Raw genomic sequence first — 23,360 nt, forward strand, 5'->3', positions numbered from 1 at the left:
CACGAGTATGCTCGGCCCAGGACTGTGCCTCAATCCTTTCAATCCCAGGGCCCCGTGCTGCCATTCGCAAACAGGTCGCCCCTTTGGTCCTGATCCATTGCGTCAGATATCAGAAGTGCGGAGACGAGTTCTCCTGCCTCCGCGTCCGTGATAGACCGGACTCGACATTGAGTGGTGAAGCTCAAAAGACTTGCATATAAACGCTTAGCAACTACCGCCCGAGGATCCAGTTCGGCTTGGCGCAGCCAGTGGATATAAGAAGCCCTTGTACACGCTATATGCAATCGTAACCGATCCAACACCATCTACTTTCCATCTCATCGTTATTCACGCCGCAAGACAAACAATTGTTGACCATGCATATCACTGTTGAAGCTCCTCCTGGTGCTAATGTTGTTTCCGTCCCACACAATCGCCATCATAGGCGCAGACGGCATAGTTCGTGTGCTTTACCCACATAATACTTTTGCCCCGCTGATTCTGCCAAATGTAACAGGTTTTCACACCACAGGTATGGCCACGGCCGGTCCAGGGAGACTTTTCCCCGTGGGAAGCGCAGCTGTAGCGTCGCCGACTATAATAACACCACATCCCTACGATCTTCCGCCGCGTCCTGTGACCGTTGCGCAGGACTTTGCGGGCGTCGGCAGCACGTACCCAGCATACCAGGCTGGCATTGTGCACAATACAGCGAGTATGCCGTACGCACGGTATGGCATGCCTGTCGCGCCGTCGTATGGTGCCTCAGATGTCCGTCCTGGAGTGCAATATGGTATGCCAGCCGGGGCAGCAGAGGCTGCCGCTGTATCGGGATTATAAATGAGTGCTCCAGGCCCATACTACGGGCATGGGCAGTCACATTATGCGCCCACCGTACCATATGTAGCGACCCCAGCGACATACCCGACTGGTCTGGGTGCCAATACTGGGTACGCACCGTCTGCGGGCCAGCGATCACCAGTGGGCGTACACAGGCTCGTAGGATCTACGAGCTACGATCCATCGTTTGAGGCGCATAGGATACCGAGACAGGCACGTATTCAAACGGGCTGGGTGAGACCCTGCTAACTTGCGCAGTAGATGGACGTCGCTCCGACCGTGGCGTATACCGGGCGCTATCTTTACCCTAACCCGCGTGGGTACTACTGATCCCCCAGTTTTGCTTGAGAGAGGTTGTGAAATATTTACTTTTATATCTGTAACATATCGTGTACTATAAATCAACCCTGGCGGTGCCTAAGATCGCCCATGTCATCCTAGAAGTTGTATGACAGAGTGAAAACTGCACAAGAGAGCAACGAACATGAAGACTTTCCGATTTAGACCTGAGCGTCTGCGTGCACAGCCTCTGGACGGGACCCATTTGTGAAGTCGACCCCGGAGCTCCAGACCTCGAATGGCCTGAGCTGTTTCCTCCTTTCCGCAGGCGGTTACGGTAAACCCTCGACTAGCCCTCGCATGCTACTCTAAAGCCTCTCGTTCACCGACCGCATCTGCTAGCACTCTCTTTTACCCATCATGCCATCTACCGTCCCACACGTGCCCCCACCTCCCCGCACCATGAGCTCCGACTCGTTCGAAGACGGCCGTCGCTCTCCTTCCCACGAAGACGACTCCGAATCCGCCCTCATATTCGTCAGTGAGGACGGTCAGCAGGATGACTTAGACACCACGCCGTTCGAGCTCTCCAGTGACGATGACGAACAGGAAGAGAACGGCCCATTTGCGCGGTCCACGAGCACTGAATCGCTCTCTTCGCTCTCCGTCTTCCTCTATCTCCTCTCTCCTCTGCTCAAGCTCGGTGCACTTATCTCAACCTACGACATTGCCCGGTTACCCCTCACAGTTGCTCTCCCCGGTCTTTTCTTCTTCGCGGGCTTGTGCGTGTTCTCGAGGCAGATATGGTATATGCTCTCGAGGTACGTCCGGCGTGCGGACATGGAGGAGGTCTTTCTAGAGGCGTTGGCGAGAGGAAGAGGCAAGGAACGTAGACGCTACTTCGTGCGCATGGCCGTACGCTTTAGTACTGCGTTGCTGCGTGTGTTGCTGGTTGCGGTATATCTCAGATGTGCGTTGTCTTATGCCGTCAAATGTCTCCAATGTCTAACAGCTCTGCAACACAGCATGCGCCGATGCCACCCTGCGTTACATTCCTGAAAAATTCCTCATTCCGCCGCGTATCGCCGCAACAACGGCCCTTGCACTTGTTATATCCCCGCTGTGCTTCGCGCCATCGCTCGCATCAAGCCTTGTAATATACTCGACATGGTTATCTGTGGCAAGTTATGTAACCTGGCTCGCCTCCGTGGCCTATGCACATGCCAAGGGGATGTCTGTCGACCACCAGGAAGCACATGCGCCAGCCCTCTTGCAGGGATTGAGTGAGTTTGCAATCATATCGCTTCAAGATAGACATTGACCCTTCTCCAGGTATAATCGCGTTCACATACACGACGTCATGTACCATTCCGCTCTACGCTGCCTTGAAGAGCAGTTCCCAGCCAGGGATGCCAAAGCAGAAGCGTTCAAAGTCCTTCAAAATTTTCTCCCTCCTGTCCGTCGTGATCGCTACCGCGTTGATTCTTCCTCCAGTGATATTCAGCTCTCAAGCGTCTACGGTAAGCTCGTCTGCGTTTGATGCATACGTACGCTCAGTGACCTCTCAGCACGCACTGCAGAATATGACGCAGCCATCCAAGTCCCTTGTCACCATTTGGACCGCTTTGTCGGTCATGACTCTGATGTTCGGGATTCCATCCATCTTCGTTACTGTCCCAACACTCCCCGTTCCTCTTGCCATTCGCCGACACACAAATTTACCGGTCTCCAGAGTTGTTTTGTTTATCGTGGCATTCTCCATGTCATTCTTGTATGGCGCTGCATCAAGCGGGATGTGCGACGTCCTCGTGATCCTCGCGTTGCTCAGCACATTCACCGTCCCAGGTTTGTTCTCCGTATCCTCACGGGTTAAAATTTTACTAACCACACCGCAGCCCTCCTTCACATCGTCATTCACAACTTCCGTCGACCACTGAGCATCGTGATGCCTGGCACGCCCGCCCAGCCCAGCCACCCAGGTATCAGCCGCAGCGATTCGTACAACGATGAGCTACTCCAACGCAAGGAACGTACACTGCAGCGGCGGCGCCTCGCAAGGCGCATCATGTGGGACATCGGAGTCTGGACATTACTCCTGCCCGTCAGCGGAGGTGCGCTAATTTGGTGTGCAGGGCGGCTATTGGGAAGGTGGTGACCCTTCCGCCCGAGACCGTATCGCACTGCGCTCGGACGGTTTGTGTTTCTCCCTAGATTGTATGTTTGTTTGACATCTTGTATAGTAGTGTATGCTCGACATAGGAAAGACTGCTGGGACATGTCTGCCTGCGAGCTGAGCAATGGTATTTTCTACAGGGCAGTTGCAGGGCCAAACATTACTCAAAGGCTGGTTGGTTCCGACGGCCAGTTCGAAGTTAATTCTACCGTCCATGCATGTTAGCTTTGTTGGTGGTCACCAGAACAACAGGTACGCTGTCCCTGCGGATTCATGCCTACAAGCTGGGCGTCGAAATTTACGGCTTAACCATATGGTCGCAGACCCTGGCCAAAAAAATTTGCGACGGCGTGTAGCATATTTCACTAAATTGACTGGTGTTCTACTCAGTCGTATGGCACAGACAATCATTAGTGGTATCGAATTGTTCGCTCGACAGGAGATCGCTCATCCTCTCGTGGCACACCAGGGCTCCTGTACTTGACTATGATCTCAGACCGAGTCGAAGCACGTCATGTCATTCCCTGCCTCCCCCAGCCTGCTTCACCACCGAGCATAGATCGCCACCAGCCACTGCGCGCGGGCACGTGGGACTCGCCGAACAAGGTCGGTGCGATGAGTCTCGGCTGCAACTTGAAGCGGAGTAGTATAGCTGGGACGTGCACCAAAGAGGAGGCCTTAAAGTTTCTCGATATCTTTCTCGATGCGGGAGAGCACTTCATTGACACCACCAGCTTCTAGCGAGTTGGCAGTTTACATCTTTCCGCCTTCTGTTACCGCCAATACTCCTGGGCATGATCATGTCCTACGGCTTCGTCGTGATGAAAGAACGCTGACCGTCGCCTTTTGCAGCCAGGACGACAAGCCCGAAGGGTGGTCCGCCAGATGGAAGGCGATTTTCAGTACACCGGCGTTTCCAGGCGGCTTGGTAAACAGCTGCTAATTATCGGGGAGCGAGTGATCAGCGCTCAGCGTTGACATTGTGGCGTTCCGCGGTTGCTCTCCACGTAGATACTGCTTTCAAGGGATGTCCGACTCCACTGCTGATCAGGCTTACGTCAGCCTTCAACTTCTTCCTGTATCTTGTTATTCAAAAGTACATGCAAGTAATCCAATGGTTATAGATCAGTCCAGGTCTCTCGTCAGCTATCGTACACGTTCAATCAGATTCTGGGTCTCTTCCGTCCAGGGCGCAGGACCATACTCAGTTCGTGGTCGCGTATGTAAACGCGGTCGTCGCGAAACCGACCTGCTCGTGGAGACCGTCGAACGCACTGTAGAAGCGCTGTAGGAACGCGAAGCCATCTGCAGGGGTACGTTAGCACGGGTGCGACGGAAAGCTAAAGTGTACAGGATACGCACTGACGAATTGAAAGCCCGGCTGGGTAGAGGAGCCGAGGTCGGAGACGACGAGGTAGATGCTGTCCGTGTCGCCGCCGATAACCGCGCTTTGTGAGCGCGGCCAGATCTGGGCGTTCGCCGTCATCTCGAATTTTTTGCCGCCTGTGCATCCGAATGTGTCAATCATATGGCAATACCAAAGAAATAAGTTTCTGGCGCACCGATCGTGAAAATCAAGCTCTGGAGGTTCTCGTACTGCTCCTGGGTCACCTTAAGGAGACCGGTCGTCGCGTCCAACACCCCGCCCGTCGCCTTCTGGTACACCTGGAACATTTCGGTTGCGAGCAGGAGGAGCGTGGTGCCGGTGTCGACGATGCCCGTCGTGCCTGTAGTCAGGGTATGGCCGCCGTACGAGATGCTCTGTTCAATACCCCACCAAGTGCTCGCAGGCGCGGTAGTGGTGATCGGGACGAAGGTTATGTCGCTGGTGATCCTACACGAGCAAAATGAGTATCGATGTGCTCGTAACTACAGGTGGGCTGCATACTTGCTCTTATCGACTCCTCCAAAGGTAAGTTCGCCATTCAGGGCTCCTAATTTGGTCGTGGGCTCGAAGAAGACGCCGAGAAGGTTGGTGGGGATCGTATTCTGCGAGACCAGATTGTCGACAACGGTCGGCACCTCCATTTGGTTGGATACAGTGCCTTGTGTGCGGTCCGTGGGACCGACACCAAGGATACCATCGATGTCATTGAAGTCCTGCGACTTGGAGGCAACGCCAATCGACTGCTGCTCGATGATGAGGTTCGGGCTAATGGTCACTTTGTCGATATCTGACGTGCACATGAGAGGAAAGATGTATGCTAAAGCGACTGTGTCATTAATTACACTCTGTTCCCGAGAAGAAACCCGTGCCGTAGACGACATTCTATGCGTGTGATCAGCAGCCCGCATGTGCCGCAGGAACTACAACGGCTGCACGCACTACGGTGTCACCGGTGTTCTTGCTAGTCTTAGTCACAATGTACTTCTTCAGAGCACCGACCCAGGTGTTGGAGCTGCCTATTAGGCGTTCACATGGTCAGCAGTGGCGGAGATGCGAATCAAAGCTGGCACGGACCAGTGTCAACGATGAGTGTGTACTTGGTTGGGGGATCACCGACACCAACTTCAACAGTGTAACTAACTGCAGCATCGGTAGCGTCAACACCAGTGTCACCAGAGGGCAGGGCGGTGGCACTAGAGCCGGAGCCGGTTGAGCTGGAGCTGGTGGCGAGTTGGCGGCCAACGGCCTCGCTACCACCGTGGTGATGGTCGTGGTCGTGATAGTCGCCTTCGTGCCTAGGGGGGCCATGGGGCTGGGGTCCTCGCAGCATCTTCAGAGCTCTGGCCCGATCGCGGGCGATGATGTCCCTGGCGTGGCCCACGACGAGGCGTCCACCCATGGGAATGGTGCTAGACATTGTGTCTGTCGTCTATACTCGAGAGATCTGGGGACGCGTTTGTGAGTGCCTGAAGGGAAAGGCGGGTTCGTGGGGAGCGAAGAGAAAAAGTAGGCGAGCTTTAAGTAGGGAAGAGGGACAGCGCAGCCATCTTTCGACCCAGCCGTTGGTCTGCTCTGCCACTGAGACATGCGGCGTGCAACATGTCAGGACGGGGACAACTGCTGCAATGAAGACGCTCTGACGTATGCGTGTCGTCTTCCTAGCAATCCTGGTCATGCGTCTCAGTCATTATCCGAAGGTCCAGACCTGCAAAGATATCACGTCCGTTATGGGCACGTCCGGGATTGAAGCACGGACACTCCCCTATTCTGCTGCGCCTGCCCATCGCGCACCATCTGCGAGACACAGGGCACAAGAGTCCAGAACTGGAATGCTCAGACTGAGACTCAAGGACGTTCCACGGATAAGAATGGGGACATTACCAAGCGCTATGTTGAGAGGCTGACACTGAGTCACTCGCGTCGTCTTGAGCTAATGAGAGAAGTCGTGGAGCCATACTGACTGTCGCGTTCAATTCTTCATGACCTCTAGGTCTCTCGTGGCTTGCCGACGTCGACCAAGTCTCACAACAACGCCAGACACATCAGTGACTCCGAGGCGCCCTGCATCGTTGTGGACATTATCTAATGTCCACAAGATATTCCAGTTCGTAACCACTCAGTGGGAGACAGCTCGCCAGCTGCAGCTCGTCTGGTGGATACGGTCCTGCTCCAGTGCGCGTGAAGGTGGCATCTACGAAGGGGATCTGAACCACTCTTGCCAGGCTCCCGAGACGAACCCTAAGCGCTAAGCAGCGGCGCGAGTCTTGAAACCCTCCGACCCGGACTCACTTTTGGTTACAGAGGAGGCTGGCCATTGCAAGACTAGCAAGGCAAATACATTCCAGCACAATACGGATCTTGCCTTATTGCGAGAATAGTGCGCTTGTCCTCATACAGCACCCAAGGCAAACGCTCTCAGAGGTCAGAAGACAGTGTGGCCACCCAGTCCCTGCACAGCTGCGTTCAACAGTGAAACCAATGTAGGATCTTGCTCGCCCTTCGACGAGAGCTAATAAATCCCGGGGCTTATCCGAGCATTGCTACCCATCAGAGGCTCCCCTGCACTGAAGTTAAGCAGGAATGCAAAAATGTATCTCCTGAATGTGATAATTTATGATCACGTTCGCGTCGCGCCTGCCGTGCTGCGTCGGTTCTTCTGCATACTGCGCCGTGTGTGATTCGGTGTAGCAAAGGCGAACTAGTGTAGCTGTCCGCTACTCAAACGCTCAGCTTTCAGCGTTTGAACGTTTGTTGTCGCATGCGATAACACGTAGGCAGACGAATGTCGTACAGGGTACAAGCTTTAGCTCTATTTTGGGGCTCGTCTAGAGCCACGCCACAACTTATTCTACAGAAACAGCGCAACGCGGCACAATACACACACATTCAATCTTCTATATTAGTATTTCATTTTCGATGACGCACCAGATCACTGAGGAGTCGTGCCAAATGTCATAAAACGCAAATTATTACACACAGAGCGTGAGTCACGTTCGACATGCGTTAGACGGACCTTCACCTTGCGCAAATGGTGGACGCAAGTAGGCACGAAACTTCTCAGATGGCTTAATTAAGTGAAAATATTGGTTCCCGAGCACAGAAATGTTACGCAGGTGGGCTTGGAACTGCAAGATGGCTATGTGGACTGTGAGGGCGTTGAGGCGCATCAAATTGACGAGGGTCGCGTGAGCATTCGAATTCGCCAAACTCTCGCTCAGCCGCCGTCTCACGACGGCGCCCCCGGAGCAAACGCTCACAGTCAGTTGGTGGCCAATGACCGCCTATCCTCCACAGCTGCACTCAACTTAGGAGCTTGCTCGCTCTTCGCTTAGTATCCTGCCATCAATACAGCTGGATGCATGCAAAAATGTATCTCCTGAATGCGGCAATTCAAGATGGGCAAGTCAGCAGTTCGCATCGCGCTTGCCGTGCTGCGTCGGTTATCCTGCAATTTCTGCTTCATAATTCCCCGCCATCGACGACGACGACGACGCCGTGATTAAGTAAGTCCACGTGCGCTCTCCTTCTCTTTCTTCTCCTTGATGCACAGATCGAAGAAGAGGAAGAAGGCGCAGATAAGAGAAACGACGAGTCCATATTGCGTTCAGCGAGAGTGCATCCGTAACCCAGACTGGTGTGACCTTTATTATCCACGTCAATCGCACGGTATCTGGCAGACTCTCGCAGGATTTAACATTGGGTGTCGCGGATGGAAGCTGAGGGGGTACGTATGTCAATATCTTCAACGACCTGTCATTCACTTCCCAGAGCATACGGCGCACATCAAATGCCAACTCGAGATCTTGCTGCAAGGTTGTGCAAGCGTCCTCAGGCTGCAACCTCCTAGTCTTGTGCTCTTCTTCTTAACTTCAGGTTCGAACGAAGAAACTTCAGATGTTAGAGTAATGTAAGCAATTCCAGAGTATCTATATGTAAGAGATGAATGTCCCAACGGTAATGGTCCTACATATACGGAGATAAGGTTAGGGTTCAGCTTCAGGCACGGACCCGTGACATCGTGCCGTGCGTTTGACGCGTGTTTGTTTGGCGCCGACGAGCGCGTTATTTGGTTGGACCAAAGCACAAGTCGAACCAAGAGTATTGAAGCGTCTGAACTTGAACAGGAGTCTTCTCCTCGCCGTTAATGCCGTTCTCCACACGTTCTTTGTCGCCGTAGCCCCTATCCTCCTTGCTGTTTCTCCTGTTGTGTTCTGTCTAACGATTTATTTCATCGCTTGTATACCTATAATTCATTGCTAGCTTCTTCGCCATGACCACTGTCGCCCCACATATCATCATGAAAAATCTACCTCCACTGCCGCCGCCACCGCCGCCATCTGGGGCGGAAGGCATACGTGTTATGTACGACGAGGATCTTAGCAGTCGCCTGCTCTTTAAGGAAGAGGTACGAACAAGCACACACGTTGCTCATCTAATTAACCGAACGCTTTGACCAGATCGGTTTCGGCAACTGGGGGAGCGTCTGGCTTTGCATGCCATATGCTGAGCCATCCGATGGCCGTCACCTGAGACCTCTCACCGACGTCAAGGTTGCCACAAAACTCGTCCACAGGTCAAGAACCCCTACCGCCAAGGCTCGAGTGCAATCACTGTAAGAGTACACATTGCCACATTCGGCCCTCATCCCGCTGATAGAGCCTAGATGGAACGAGTGGAAGATTGTCACCTCGCTGAGACATCCATCCATAATCGATTTCTTCTCATTCGTTGTCTCAGATTCACATGCACTCATCACGATGTAAGTCAAGCACCACGCGGTCTTATCCAGCTGATAACGGTGTTATTCCAAGGGCGTACCATCCTCGGCTCGTGTCTGTGGAAGTACCGGAACAGTACGCTAAGGAGTGGTTCTGTTCTCTGCTCTCCGGAGTTGAATATCTCCACAATCGAGGGATTGCACACAACGACATCAAGTATGTGTTTAGTTTGTGTCCTAGGCTGGATACTGATTGCACGTACTACACAGACCAGCTAACATCCTGCTCACACCTGCCAACGTCCCAGTTCTAATCGACTTTGGCTTCGCGAAACAATACGACCCACAGGCTCCGGACGCATTCCATAGCAATCTTAGCTACGGTACTCCCGAGGTTAATTCGAGCACTGAACCACTGAGATATATGCTCACACGCCTCTAGTACCTTTCGCCAGAACGGTCTGCGGGTCATTTGCACGATAGCCGCAAGTCAGACATATGGTCGCTTGGTGTGACCTTCTTTGAAATCCTCGTTGGTCGGACGCCCTTTGAGAAAATTGAAGGTGAAGAGTTCAATACCAAGGAGCAACTACATCGGTATTGGACTTTGACTGTATGTTTCTACTGATACTGGCTCTGGGTGTATAAATTGATCCATCATTGGTCAACAGCTACGCGGCAAGTGGGTTGGCAAATGGACAATGTCTCCTGCAATGGAAAAGCTTCTCCGTCGAATGATCCTTCCTAACGCCGACCTACGCTGCACTGCCGCGGCTGCTATTGCTGATCCATATTGGCAACAAAGCGACACCCCTGAGGCGAAGGCGAAGCCCAGTACTCATGCGCACAGTGAGTTCTGACCCAATATATGCGTATGCTATGAAAGGAGCTGACACAACGTTATTCAGGAAAATCTGGCAGTTACTCGCAGGTTAATCCTACTGCGGACCCGCGACGGATCTTCGATAGCGTTCCATACCGGCAACCCCGCCACAAGGAAGGCACCGAAAGCGTCCTACCATCATGGCCGAAGGCCAACAAAGAAAATCAGCATTCTGAGGCACGCTGCGAGAAGTCCAAGAAGAGGTCTAAGGACAAGAAAGGTCGCTCACGGGATCCGCTGACCAATGACAAGGAGAATGCCCGCTCACTCACGAGTTCACCTAAAGGCAACCTTGAGCGGGAGAAGTCGAGGTCCTCTGCAGTGCTCGGCCTGAGCCGTCAGGGTACGGCACGCCACGGTCGTTCTCAGTCACAGTCTCAGTCGAAGGAGGACTTGCCACTGGACAACGGCGCGTTGCAAAGTCACAAGCAGGGCTGCATACAAGTGCCCTCACTCCTCGGACTGGGCGCGCTTTCGCCCACAAGTCCTGCCAAGGACATCCCGCGGAAGACGGTGCGACCCGCAGCGTCCCTGATGTTCAGGAGCAAGGACAAGGGCAAGGATAAGGATAAGGAGAACCAAGTTCTCCGCAAGAGTTCCTCTGTCCACCTCAAACAGGCGGGCTCTGACTCTTTGCGGCGCAAACCGCTTGGCCCGCGACAGCCCAGCCCGCCTAGTTCTCCGGCCCTCAAGCCGCTTTCCGGCTCTCTTACAGGCAGGAAGACGAATGAAGATGCTCCGACGCGAACTGTTCTCGGTGACCGCACCCGTGTCAACCGGGGGGATAGAGAGAACGAGGGCAAGAACGCGGCTCCGGTCATCCCTGGAGTACTCGATCGCATGCGCGAATGGGAGCGCGAGCGGCAGCGCCTCCGCGAGCTGGAGCGCATGGCGGAGCATAGCAGTGAGGAGGGGACTGGGGAAGAACGGGCGAGCGAGCGAGAACACCGCGAAGAGATAGAGATGCGCCGGGACATGGAGAGGCAGCGTATGCTCGAGATCGAGCTGGATCGTCGGAAGGAGGAAGAAGAAGCGGAGAGGGCGCATCAGATGGAGATGCAGAGAGAGGCAGAGTCGGAGAAGGAGAGGGCAAGAGAACTTCAGGCGTACCACCAACAGAACTTCACAGGAATGTCTGTCAGGGTGGACTCGACGTCCACTCCTTCGGATAGTGTCCCTCCGACACCATTGAGCCCTGTGATTGAAGGTGAAATTCATCTCTACCTAATCTCAATCGTTCCACTAAACTGACCCTTGGATTAAGAACCGGAGTCCCGGTATTTCAGTTTAGAACCATGCACTCCCAACAATGAATCAAGCCTGAGCATACTGAGACAGAGCCTCAGGATGTCTATCGGTGAGTTCATAATAGCTTTGCATTTTTCATGTGGCTAAGCTTCTCCCGTAGACCGAACAAAGCGTCTCTACAAGTCCTCAGCGCAAGCCCTTGGACTGACTAACTCAGCAAGCTCTGCCAATGGTGAGCGGGCTGGAGACTCACACTCTCGTAGTGAGAGCTTCTCTAGCTGGGAAGACGAGTTACGTGAAGGTAGGTGGTCTCTTAAGCTATCTCCAAATCTATGCTTATCGTGTACCAGACGCGTCACTACATCCCGCCGTCCACAGTTCAGCAGAAAACGAAGAAATGGGTACTACTGATGAGCCAGATCGGATGACCGTCTGGCTTCGGAATGTTGAGAGTGGGTCCGCTGCTGCTATCCTCGAGCATCCCTAACCGGTGAACACAGAGGTCGTTGAGGACGCTCGTCAGAACTTCGCAGCATCGGTTAACGCGCCACTTCCACCACTGCCAGTGGCTCCAGTGGCTCGACCTCCTCCTGTCTCTCCTAGATCGGCTATGAATCAATCTCAGCGCTCGACTCGAGTTCCACGTCGTATTCTACCTGCCAATCGGATATTCACAAACGAATACGGTACAGGTCGGACGGACCAGAACGCGTTAACGATACTCAATGGTTCGCCCGTCAGCCAGCGTCTCAAGGAGCCGGTTCTCCAAGAGCGCAAGAGCTTAGCTGACATCCCGACAATTCCGGACGAGGACCCAAATCAAGTCTTGGTGTACCGTCCAGAGATAGTGGAGGTGCCAACGATAGTGGAGATGCCAACGACTCCCACGCGCACCCGCATGAGGCGGGCGACGATTCTGACGAGGTCTCCTGAAGCAAACAGGAGGAAACCAAGCCCGGACTTCGACTTGGACCAGCGCAAGGAGAAGTCAAGATCGCAGCACAACTTGGGCAGGCCAATCACACCGGTGACTAGGCTGGAATTTGAGCTTGAACAGCGTGAGCGACTGCCGCCCATATCTGATTCTGACAAACTTACCGACTAACGGATATTGCAGTGTCCAAGCCCGACCCTTCTCCTCGATTGTCTGTGCTGGTTGAGAAATCATTGCACATGCGAGATCCCGTTGCTCGCAGAAGTTCTGAGCTCTTCGCGGTTGTTCAAGCTCAGACGGAAACAGCAAACGACGACCTCACTGCCTCACCCCTCCATGTAGAACCGTATCCAGCAAGACCGCAGTCACGATATGTGACGTTGGATACTCCTGGAAGGAGACATGTCGAGGGCGTATACGATCGGTGAGTGAATTCCACCAGTCAGCAGACGTAGTCATTTACTTCCGCCCCAGCTTCCTCATGTCTACGACCGGTGTCAAACGTGTTGGCCTCGGGTACCAGTCTGACAATACTGCGCCCCCGGTCCAAGCCAAGCAGAAGGCTCCGGCCAAGCGCAGCAACAGCTTTTTCCTTACCGGCAAGCGACCTATGCCTCCCCCGGTCTCGAGCGAAGATCTGCGCAGGACCAGCATGTCGCCAGATGAATTCGGTGCTATGACACGTGCATCGGCTCCCGAACTTACGACCATGGTCAAGGAGGATAGTCCGAATCCGGTGGGCATCGTCCGCCGCGCTATCAAGGCCATGACCGCCAAGCGGTAGCCTAATCTCACGACCTTCGTATTCCTCTTCACGGACTCGAACTCTCGTCTTGCTTTCTCATTCCACTTTTCCATTCATCTTAGCCTTTCTTCATCACACAATCTCATCTTCAGCTGCTATCTTATTGCTATCACCCCCGGTTTCAACCCTTAGGCTTTGCTATGACCTCACGAGTCTTGACGACATTCTCCAGAGCTCTCCTGTCATGCTATATAACGTTACGAAATGACATCGATTTATGCCGTCTAAGCCCATGGCTAACAAAACTAGCCAGAGGTCTGCACGAAGATTGACTCCATCTTCACAGTGCTCCATCTTCGCAGTGGCGACAGAGTCGCAGCGAGATTGTAGTCTCTGCGCCACAAGGCGATCACACGCCTCAACTACGAAGATACAGTTACCAGCGATTATCCTTCAGCGTTGATGTAAACATTCGCAGTGCTATAGTAGACGTTCTTGATTGCCAGGACAACGGAGACGTTTCAATTATGCATAACGAGCTACTTTTGAAGATGATACGTCCGTGGCTCGTGCTCCTAATACATACACGTTGATTATACAGAGACAGGCAGTAGATGATGTATGGGATACGCAAGATAGCATCTAACATAACGCCAACTACGAAGATGGAGGCGGTGGAGGAACACGGTCCCTGCGCAGCTGCACTGGCTTAGCAGCACCTTCTGGCTTTAGTCGCTTGGCGAGCGAGTCATCTCCCGAAGCTTCACCATCTTCTCTCGGCCGCTTGCCGGCGGCGCCCATGATAGAGACGCCATCGACAGGACTGGCTACAGTTTGGCCTACTTCCGCAGAGACAGCGGCAGCAGCAGGAGCCCCTGCACCACGGATGGAGAGACCACCAGCCGCTCCGCCGCGCGCGCCACCCCTCGGAGCTCCTCCTCGCCCGCGAGTGGCGCCTGCTGGTACGGCGCCGGGCTTTTGGGGGAGTCCGCTCGGACGCGGGGCTGCAGGCTTTTGCGCACCGGCCGGAGCCGCGGTAGAAGAGGATGCAACTGCTTGCGCCGGCTGCGTAGTATCGGCAGCAGGACTCTGGGTGGAAGCCTGTGCCTTGAGCTGCTGATGCGCGGCCTCGAGTTCTTTGAGCCTGTTTTGCGCCCTGACAAGCTGGGCGTCCTTCAGCTTCATCTTGGTTGTGGCTTCCATCCGGCCCCTATCAATGGCGGCGGTCACTTCCTGCTCGTGCTTCTCCTGGAGTTCTCGCAGGCGAGCGGAGACTGCGGCTTCGATGGCTGCTTGTTGATCAGGATTGGCCGCAATGGCAGCTTTTGCATCATCGACTGCACGCTTGAGTTCCTCCTCGTGCTGCTTCTTCAGTCGCTCCTCTAGAGCGCGCAACTCCTCGGCGTGACGAGCAACAGCTTCAGTATTGCCTTGGCTCTGGAGCTCAGCCTTCTGCTTCGCGAGCGCGGTCTCCACAGCTTGCTTGATAGTTGCAACAACCTTCTTCTGTTCGGCCAACCTGGCAGCACGCACTTCTTGCCGCTCCTTGTTGAGGTTATCCTGGATGGAAGAATAAGAAGAGAGCTATGCCTAAAGATGGAATCACGCACGATGGAAGACTTGAGACTATTAATCTCAGCTATAAGCTGTTCAGCACGTTCTGTGGCGGCCTGTGATAGATAATCGGCATGAAGTATATAAAGAGCATACACCTGACTAACCTTTGCCTGAGCGATAGCCTCGTCACGCGCCTTAGTTAGCTCTGCCTTTTCAGCGTCCGTGACACCTTCGGCTCCTGCGGGACTCGACGATGCAATGACCCAAGCAGACTTCTCTGCAAGTAACTCGTTATGTTCTTTTTCGATATGCGCCTGCGAAGTAACGTTGAGCAATCGGTTCCATCTGATCTATGAGGCAACCTACCAATTTCGCAGCCAATTCAGCGTCTGGAATAGAGCTTGCCGCTACAGCTGCCGCTGCCTGCAACTCCGTAACTTGAGCCGCAAGTGCAGCCTTTTCCGTCTGCAAGCTCTGCAGCTGTTCATTTAGCTCCTGCTCACGAGAAGAGCCAACAGACGACTCGGAGGTCTTTAAGGTGTCCCGCTCCGCAGTAACCGACTCCAGCTCAGCCTGCAACTTGCCGAGCTGCTCGGACTTCTCGGCCTCGACGGTGGCAATCCTCCTCTTCATGATCTCATTATTCTTCTTTCCGGTCTCGATGTGCCTCCGGTTCGTCGCCTCGAGTTGAGTGATCTAGAACAAATGTGAGAATGCAGAGCCGAGTGGCAGAAAGAAATTGCCTACCCTCTCTTGCTGCTGCCTCTGTGCCTCTTCGAGGCTGGCCTTCGCAGCGGTGATAGTCTCAATCTGCTCCTTGAGGACTTGAACCTCGGCGGGATCGATGCGGTCGTACTGGACATCCATGAGTAAGGAACATGCCGTCAGGCCTCCAGAGCGCTTACCTTGCTGAGAAGCGAAGCGTTACGCTCCTGCCATCTGCGAAGCTCCTCCTCAAGCTGCCTGACTTGCTGGTTACGTGCTTCAAGCTCGGCTCTAGCTAACCGCAACTGCTCCTTGGTCGGATCAAGCTCGCTCGAAAGCTGCTGAAGCTTCGTCTCCAGAGCCTTGGCGCGTTTGGCGTGAGAGTCGCATTCAGCACGGAGGGTAGCGTTGCTCTCGCGGAGGATGCTAAGCTGATTGATCCGCTCAACCAGCTCTGCATGCTGAGCCTCCGAAGCGGCCGCCTCAACGGCACGTTCACGTTCCTGATACGGAGACGTCAGCAACATCGTCATTGAACAAGTAGACAATCGAGGACTCGCCTCGGAAAGCGTCTTTCTCGTCTCCTCAAGGCTCTTATCAAGGTGGTCAACTTGAGTGCGGAGTCGAGTGCTTTCTTGCTTGCTGAGCTCAAGCTGCAGATCCACGATCTCTTTCTCCTTGCGCAAGTATGCCACGACCGAGCGCAACTCTGACAGCTTGGTATTTACATCCTCGGCTGAGTCGCCATCGCCGGTAACAGGAGCTGCAGACGAATCTGCCGCCTCCCGGATGCGCGCAGCCTGAGAGCTGACAGACTCAAGATGCTGGTGGAGGAGATTGTTCTGAGTAGTGAGATCTTTGATCCTCGCGTTGAGATCAGCTATCTCCTTGTCAAGAGCTTCCCTCTGCTGCTTCCAGCTGGACTCAGACGCAGCAAGCTTAGCCCGCGCGGTCTCCGCAGCCGCGAGGTTGTCGCGCACTTTCGCTTGGGCCTGGGACAGCTGCTGACGGAGCGTGTCTATGGTCTTGATCGCCTCGGCATGGGCAAGAACCTCTCGACCATACCTGTCTTCTACGGCTCGTGCGCGCTCCTCGAATTGGCGGACTTCTTCTTCTCGAGCTGCGCGTTCATTGTCTGAGCTTCTCTCCGATGTGCTGAGCTCGAAGATGGTGCCCTCAAGAGTCTTCCTATCCTGCTGCCAAGCAGTACGTTCTGTCTCAAAGGTACGCTGCAACTCGACGTTCTTCTCCTGTATTTGCACGAGCTCTTGTTGAACGGAGTTGAGTTTCATTAGCATGGCGTTGAAACCGGACTGGAAAGAAACATCAGAAAAACTTCAAGCGCCAAAGCGTAGATTACTCACTTCCCGCTGAGCAAGTTGCGCCTCAGTCGATGCTTTGTACTCGTCGTAGGTAGCGGTGAGCGTAGCCAGTGCAGTCTCATTTGCCTGGCTGATCTCTTGGAACTGCTGAACATGACTCCGGGCGGTTGCAAGGTCAACTTCGGCGACCTTGAGGGCGGACCGGAGGTCAGCAACCTCTGCCTCAAGTTGTTGTTCGCGACTCAGGCCCTCGTTGGTATGGTTGAAGGCAGCGGGAGTACCAGAAACTCTTCGCTCGTAGACAGCAAGCTTCTCTTCGTTGCCGCGTAAATGACGTGTCAGTTGCTCGACCTGATCTTCGAGATGCTTTTTGCTCGTCTCAGCGGCGACGAGAACCTCACGAGTCTTAGCATAATCCTCATTCTAGGACTTTCGTCAGCAAGTATGAAATTTTTGTGAACTCAGCACATACAAGTTTCTCAATCTTGGTGCGCAGCTCCTTAAGCTCGAGGTCCTTCTGCAGAGCCGTGTGACGAGCAGCATCACGTTCCTGGGACAGCTGAGACCTGAGATCCTGTCTGCAAGCGAGTTAGCTATAGGGAAGAAACACTCGGACAGAATGACGTACGTTTGATTCTCCAGCATCTGAATCTGGCTTTCAAGCCGACGGCGATCATTCTCGCCGGAGCGCTCCAAGTCATGGTGCATCCGCTGAACGTTCGCCATGAGGTCGGACAGATGCGACCGTTCCATTGCGAGACTTTTGTTCTCCTCGACAAGGCGCGCTTGCACACTCTCCCAGATGTTCTTTTCCGCACGCAGGTTCGCCGTCTCGTTGCGCAGCTGCTCAATCACGGTCGTGGCAAAGACAAGATCCTCCGAGACGCGGTTGCATTCGATGTCGACGCGTGCGTACTGATCGTAGAGCTCCTGGTTGCGTCTTGAGAGGTTGTCGATCTCCTTCGACTGCATTGCGTTTTGTTCCTGGAGCATTCTCTGACGATCTGAAGACGAGGTCAGTCTGCAATGTCCTCAAGCTACGGAGTCCGACCCTACCATTGAGGTACTCGACTTTGGCGTTCGCCTTCGCGAGCTGAGCAGAGAACTGAGCTTTCTCGCTGCGTGCAGCAATAAGATCCTCCCTCAGCCTTCCAGAATCAACGCCCATCTCAGTCTTGAATGTCTCGAAGTGCGCCTGGACCTCCTCAAGCTCCTTGACGGCCTCAGAAGGGTCTGTCATCTCTTCATCAAGGCTGATACCGTTTGAATGGCCGGCCATACCACGTTCACGCACAAGCATACTCTTAAGCGCGTCGCGCTCCTTGTGATATGCCTGTATCGTGGCCTCGCCGCTCCTCTTCTGGTTCTCGAGCTGGTCCTGGAGCTCCTTCACGGCGGTGTACGCCTCCTGAAGCGCGGCTTGCTGTTCCGCCTCGAGCTGCTCGCGGTACTCCCTCTCTTCCATCTCCATCTTCGAACCGAGCTCGCGGACGACCTTGAGCAACTTCTGATTTTGCTCCTGAAGCGCGGGAATAGACTTGAAGAGTACGAGGTTATTGGTGATGACCGCCTCGATGTTCTCCGCAGGCTGAATGGTAGTGTTCGCGTCGAGCTCATAGTCTGAGGGGATGGAGGAGTCCTGACGGCGGCCGAGTTCCTTGAGCAACGCCTGCACCTGATGGCCAAGATCGTTCAGCTGCTGGTTGAGCATTTCAATCTCGCGAGTGCTCTTCACTAGCTTCTGTCCATTCTCTTCAGCGGCGGTTGCATTAGCATCGCGTTCAGCGATAGCCTGTGACAGCTGGGAGGCGAGAAGCGATGCTTCTGACTGCAAACGCTCATATTCCTGGCGTTGCTGAGCAAGGATGGGTGCCTGTCACGAAGGACTTAAGCCACGATTGCGCATACAAGTCGGAGATTCTACGCACCCTCTCCTCAATCTGAGCCAGAACGGCGGCCAACGTCCTATCCATATGGTCGTATTCGGCACACTTCTTCGCATACTCGTCTTGAAGCTTGACGTAGTCGGCATAAACCTCCGTGAACGTCTTGCCGCCCCTCTGCGCTCGACTGGCCATGGCAACTGTCGGACTTAGGCCCATCATACCTTCCATGCCCAGGAACTCCCCTGAAGCACGGCTCCCTGGAGTCACAGGGACGCCACGAGCGGGAGTGAAAGGAACGCCGCCACCGGGTGTACCAGGAATAGGGAACTCGCCGCGGTCAAGACTATCCAGGACCCTCTGCAGTTCAGAGATTCGGCCCTCGGCCTCCTCTGCACGCTGCCTCTGCGCTTCGATCTCTTCCCTGAGAACAACTTCTCGGCGCTCAGCGCGTTCGCCGACACCTGCCCACTCCTTCTCGATGTTTTCGACGATGGCTTTCGCCTGTGCCTCCCGCTCTTCCATCATCTCAACGAGACGCTTAAGGCCCGCAGCTTCGCTCGAGTACGTAGCCTCCTGCTCGGCCAGCTGTCCCGTCAAGTCTTGGATCCGCGCAAGAGTCTGGGTGAGCTGATGTGACTGTGCCGTGTGAGATGATTGGAGCGTCTTCAGCGAGCTTTCGGTTGCAGCGTGTGTCTGAACAAGGGAGTCATGGGCAGCCTGCAGCTGTGCGAATTCGGCATGCTTTGTACGGCGGTACTTGGCGAACTCCTCAGATTTTGCAACAAGGTCCGCGGATGCGCGCTCTGCTTCATCCCTCGCGAGCTTCAGTTGTTGCGAAAGCGAGTCGAGTTTGTACTATAAACCCAGTTGCTCTGTGAGTCATGCAGGCGAAAGGCAAGGTACAGGCCACGCACCTTGGTAGATGTTTCTGTTGACCTGAGTTCCCGTACCTGGCTTTCCAGAGCCTGGTATTCTTGACGTGCCTGCTTGAGGTTACCGCGGAGCGTCTGAATCTCCTCTGTCATACCCGCTCAGACATATTCGATGATCAGCATAGACTCATAATCACCTTCACGCTGGGTAGCATCCTCCTTCAGCCTGCTTACGACACCGACAAGATCCCGCTTCTCTCGTTCAACATCCTCGATGCGATGTTTCAGGGACTCGACTTCTGTTGATGTGGAGCTTTGTGAAGTTGATAATGAGGCCAATTGAGCCCCCAACGCAACCTTGGACGCGACTGATAGAACAACATGTAGGTAAGCGGATCCACGGCACGCGACACGGAGAACATACGTATCTCCTCCTTCTCTTGTCTCGTCTGATTCAACTCGTTCTGCAGACTCCCTGATACGGTTTCCAGCTCTCGCACCGCAGACTCGCGATCCTGGAGCGCCTGGTCGAGTTCCACATCTTTCCGCTGCAATTCGGCTTTTGTTTCCTCGAGTTCTCGGTGAAGCAGATCGGAGTCAGAGACCTGCGCGAGAACAAGCCGGTAGAGGGTTACGACAGTATCAGCTGATGGTACATCCAGCTGCGCGTCGGGGAGAAGGGTGGATAGCACATCCAAGTTTATGTCGTCAGGAATAGCAAGGTGCAGCTCAGCCTGGGTCTGCGTTTGTTGTAGTGTTGGCGGCGCAGGAGATGTTTCGGCAGTGCCTGTGTCAACAGCAGCAGCGGCCGCAGCCTTGCTCTGCTTTCGTGTTCTGGTCATGGGAGGCGGCGAGCAGGCAGGTTGCAGCCCTGGCCTGTCGTGGTGGTTGTGTAATTTCGTTCGGAAAGTGGCACACATAGCCGCATATTTGGCCCTGTTTGGCAAAGCCTTTCAATCCTAACAATGCCAAACAAGACGCAGTTTAGAGCACCTAGCGCCGAATCACAGACTAAGCCTAGGCGGCCGAGCACAAACGGTACGTTTCCTTACATGTTCGCCATGAAAGTAGCTCAAATGGCTACGAAAGCTCAAATAACATCGCTACTACTGGCAGAAATGACGGACTGTCCCAACGAGCCCTCGCTAAAAGCAGAGTCAGAGCACGGCGTCAATAGTGGACAATCAATGTCTCCCATCGCCCAGCTTCCAGAGGACATACTGGCCGACATCTTCTTCAAATTCGCACGCATGCACGACTTCAGAGGTACGCCTCTCTATCACAGCGAAGAAGATCGCCCGCATGGCTGGATCGTCCTCGGCCAGGTCTGCAAAGCATGGCGCCGCGTGCTGAACGACCGCGCCGCCCTGTGGTCCCGCATTATCCTGATCGATGGCCAACCAGAACGAGTGCAGGCGTTTTTGGAACGTTCGCGGAGATGCCCCATTGATATTGAAGCCAGGCGTGCGAGGGGCGAGACCCTTGCGACATGGTTCCCTATCCTTTGGCGCGAGTGCAGCCGCTGGGTTCGCGCAGAGGTTGTGATCACCCAGGCAATGGCGCGCGAGCTGAGTTCTCCCCTGGAGATGCCGCTCTTGGAAGAGTTATTCGTCTCCATGGACGGTAGCGAAGACTTCCGACAGTTGGCGGAGACGGCTCTTCCCCGGCTCAAGAGCCTTGATTGCAGATTCTGTGGGTGGGCGTCGCTGAGGGGGTGGCTTCGACCCACCTTAACCTACCTGCGAGTGTCTGGGCTAGCTCAACGAGATCTTCCTTCGGCTGTTGACTGGCTCAACGCCCTGCGCGGTCTTCCATTACTGCAGGAGCTGCATCTCATGCGCGCTTCCATAACTTCAGCTTCCACACTCTCGGATACTTCCGGGGCTCGAGTCTCTCTGCCGCACCTGCGCTCGTTCCATGTGACCCAATACCCTTTGCAAGCCAACAGCGCGGCACATCTACTCTCGCTTGTCTCCCTCCCCCCGGACGCCTGCATTCATGTCGAGATTGTACCTTTACGATGGGATATCCCGCTCCCCGCTGTCAAATCCGTCATCACCTCACTTGCAGCGAAAATGTCCACCTTTCCCACTCCGCTCGACTCTTTTCATATTGCCATGGAATCGAACTTTCCACAAGGCCAGTGGCTAGATTTTAGCCTAGGTCGAAAGAGACGGGCAGAGACTATCGGAGGAGAGGCGGCCGAGGTACACAAACAGCTACGCGTCTCGATTGACTTCAGCGGCGAGAGCGAGCCCTACGTCGTGGCGTTAATTTATCACATCTGGGAAAGCTCTCTCCTTTCCTCAGTCGTTGACATGGCCGTGGAGAAAGTGGCCCCAAGCATTGGATGGGACTGGCTCAGTTTAGCGCATTGGGGGAGGGCCGCTGAACTGGAGGTGTTGTACGTTGCCTGTCCAGCCAGCCTTTCGCTTTTCGCAGGGTGCCTTGAGCACCACTTGCGGACGCCGGACGCGGCAGATCCTTTTCCTCGATTACGGACTGTTACGGTGGACAAAGAGAAGGTGAAAGCCACCCCCTACCCGTGGGCTAGAACACCGCTCGAAAAGATAGAAATCGCTGTAGCAGGGCGAAGGCGGCTTGGACTAGGACCGGAATTGATACTTGTGTGACCATCGATTATGATATCTGCTGTCTGTCTGCATTATATACGCCTATGTTGCAGTCTGTGTTTACCTCTACGGACGTGTCCGCGTTTTTCTAGACAAGCCCCATTGCGAGCCCTAACCCTAGTGGGCGCCACGACAATGGCGCTTGTTGGCCTCTGCACGGCAACTCTTTGCTCAGAACCGTCATCTTCCACTCTGGACCTAACATTCGCTCAGCTTACGTTACTTTCAAAAGTAAACGCTATGCTCGTTCTGTCAACATCTTTTGCCTTCGTACGTCCGCCTTCTCGAGTACATGTCGGCCATGATAGGCTTTTCAAACTCGGATCGTCGCTGCCAAAATTTATTTGCATCATGGAGGGTTCGAAAGATTTCGTGCAAGCAGAAACTGTGCACTACTCCAACTCAGTAAAACGTATCAAAGCAGTGTTATCTAGTAGATAACCGGGCACTGGTCTCTTCAGGTTGGCAGCGGTCACGTACTTTGTTTAACGGCCGGTTACCACAACTAGAGGACTACATATCGTGCGCGAACACGAATCAGACGCTACGTATAAGTATTTCAAAGCCTTTTGTGCACAGCCAGTGACGACTTATTTTATTTTGTTCGCTCTTTCTTCAAGTTAGACAGCTGCCAGGCTGCCAGGCAGTCAAGCCATCGCTTGCATCTACATCGCTCACGGCGCCGAGATAAACAGATAGCGGATATCAGTAGACTACCCCTTAAAGCCGCTGCTTTAGCTAGAGCGAGGTTTAACTCTGGTGCCGTGGCCCCGCATCGGGGGCACTTACATCTACCAGTCACCACATCAGTCCACAAGTGTTCAGCTGACGATCAGTTAGAGTACGGGCTTCACTTCACTTCAAACGATTACCGCCTATCAGCTTTCCGCTCCCGCTATATGCCAAACTCTAGAGCCACCGACATCCATTCTTTGAATGTGGCGCTATCCTGGTCTTTGGAGCACTAAGTTGCGTAACTCCCGCTCTTGATATTGGTTTTGTCGCCCTCGTACTCGGCAGAGGTGTAGCGAGTCTATCTGGGCTTTGACATCCAACGAAGGTGGAGGGGCCATGGAAGCAGCGTGCCTTCGAGTACCCGTTATATTCGCACATTCCTCAATTTCGTATCGTCGGACGCTCAGTGACTTTGACAAGGTCCTCCGTTTACGGCTGTCGAGGTCAAAGTACTCTGCTCCTTGA

The 23,360-nt window shown here is 54.2% G+C and overlaps 7 protein-coding genes across 7 annotated transcripts; 5 read left to right on the forward strand and 2 right to left on the reverse strand.

Moving 5' to 3' along the window:
- Positions 1–325: 325 nt before the first annotated feature.
- On the forward strand, positions 326–1,273 carry PHACADRAFT_261824 (uncharacterized protein). The gene has a single exon (XM_007399339.1). The coding sequence runs from the start codon at positions 514–516 to the stop codon at positions 817–819; it is 306 nt and encodes a 101-aa protein (XP_007399401.1). The 5' UTR covers positions 326–513; the 3' UTR covers positions 820–1,273.
- A 238-nt stretch (positions 1,274–1,511) lies between these two features.
- PHACADRAFT_261825 (uncharacterized protein) lies at positions 1,512–3,422 on the forward strand. Its single transcript, XM_007399340.1, has 5 exons — positions 1,512–2,068; positions 2,124–2,381; positions 2,431–2,618; positions 2,667–2,943; positions 2,994–3,422. Exons 1-5 carry the CDS (start codon positions 1,519–1,521, stop codon positions 3,251–3,253), a joined length of 1,533 nt encoding a protein of 510 aa, XP_007399402.1. The 5' UTR covers positions 1,512–1,518; the 3' UTR covers positions 3,254–3,422.
- Positions 3,423–4,269: 847 nt separating this feature from the next.
- On the reverse strand, positions 4,270–6,896 carry PHACADRAFT_212233 (uncharacterized protein). Its single transcript, XM_007399341.1, has 8 exons — positions 6,540–6,896; positions 5,733–6,482; positions 5,598–5,674; positions 5,501–5,540; positions 5,160–5,445; positions 4,834–5,105; positions 4,634–4,774; positions 4,270–4,576 (listed from the first exon to the last, which is right to left on the reverse strand). The coding sequence occupies exons 2-8, from the start codon at positions 6,073–6,075 to the stop codon at positions 4,476–4,478; spliced, it is 1,260 nt and encodes a 419-aa protein (XP_007399403.1). The 5' UTR covers positions 6,076–6,482; positions 6,540–6,896; the 3' UTR covers positions 4,270–4,475.
- Positions 6,897–9,100: 2,204 nt separating this feature from the next.
- On the forward strand, positions 9,101–10,235 carry PHACADRAFT_102228 (uncharacterized protein; the record flags this gene model as incomplete). The annotated part of the gene is made up of 6 exons (XM_007399342.1): positions 9,101–9,270; positions 9,322–9,417; positions 9,470–9,592; positions 9,646–9,769; positions 9,818–9,988; positions 10,047–10,235. Coding segments are annotated over 6 exons (873 nt in total), but the record flags the coding sequence as incomplete, so codon positions are not given.
- Positions 10,236–12,608: 2,373 nt separating this feature from the next.
- On the forward strand, positions 12,609–13,474 carry PHACADRAFT_261835 (uncharacterized protein). Its single transcript, XM_007399343.1, has one exon. It carries the CDS (start codon positions 12,922–12,924, stop codon positions 13,222–13,224), a length of 303 nt encoding a protein of 100 aa, XP_007399405.1. The 5' UTR covers positions 12,609–12,921; the 3' UTR covers positions 13,225–13,474.
- A 168-nt stretch (positions 13,475–13,642) lies between these two features.
- Positions 13,643–20,427, reverse strand: PHACADRAFT_187038 (uncharacterized protein). Its single transcript, XM_007399344.1, has 14 exons — positions 19,952–20,427; positions 19,725–19,895; positions 19,570–19,673; positions 18,698–19,510; positions 17,826–18,642; positions 17,398–17,773; positions 17,242–17,347; positions 16,812–17,192; positions 15,648–16,760; positions 15,490–15,597; positions 15,109–15,438; positions 14,907–15,056; positions 14,796–14,855; positions 13,643–14,745 (listed from the first exon to the last, which is right to left on the reverse strand). Exons 1-14 carry the CDS (start codon positions 20,367–20,369, stop codon positions 13,843–13,845), a joined length of 5,850 nt encoding a protein of 1,949 aa, XP_007399406.1. The 5' UTR covers positions 20,370–20,427; the 3' UTR covers positions 13,643–13,842.
- Positions 20,428–21,220: 793 nt separating this feature from the next.
- Positions 21,221–22,282, forward strand: PHACADRAFT_261837 (uncharacterized protein). Its single transcript, XM_007399345.1, has one exon. It carries the CDS (start codon positions 21,363–21,365, stop codon positions 22,158–22,160), a length of 798 nt encoding a protein of 265 aa, XP_007399407.1. The 5' UTR covers positions 21,221–21,362; the 3' UTR covers positions 22,161–22,282.
- The last annotated feature ends 1,078 nt before the right edge of the window (positions 22,283–23,360 follow it).

This window comes from Phanerochaete carnosa, assembly GCF_000300595.1.
Source record: "Phanerochaete carnosa HHB-10118-sp unplaced genomic scaffold PHACAscaffold_9, whole genome shotgun sequence".
NCBI classification, from domain to species: Eukaryota; Fungi; Basidiomycota; class Agaricomycetes; order Polyporales; family Phanerochaetaceae; genus Phanerochaete; species Phanerochaete carnosa.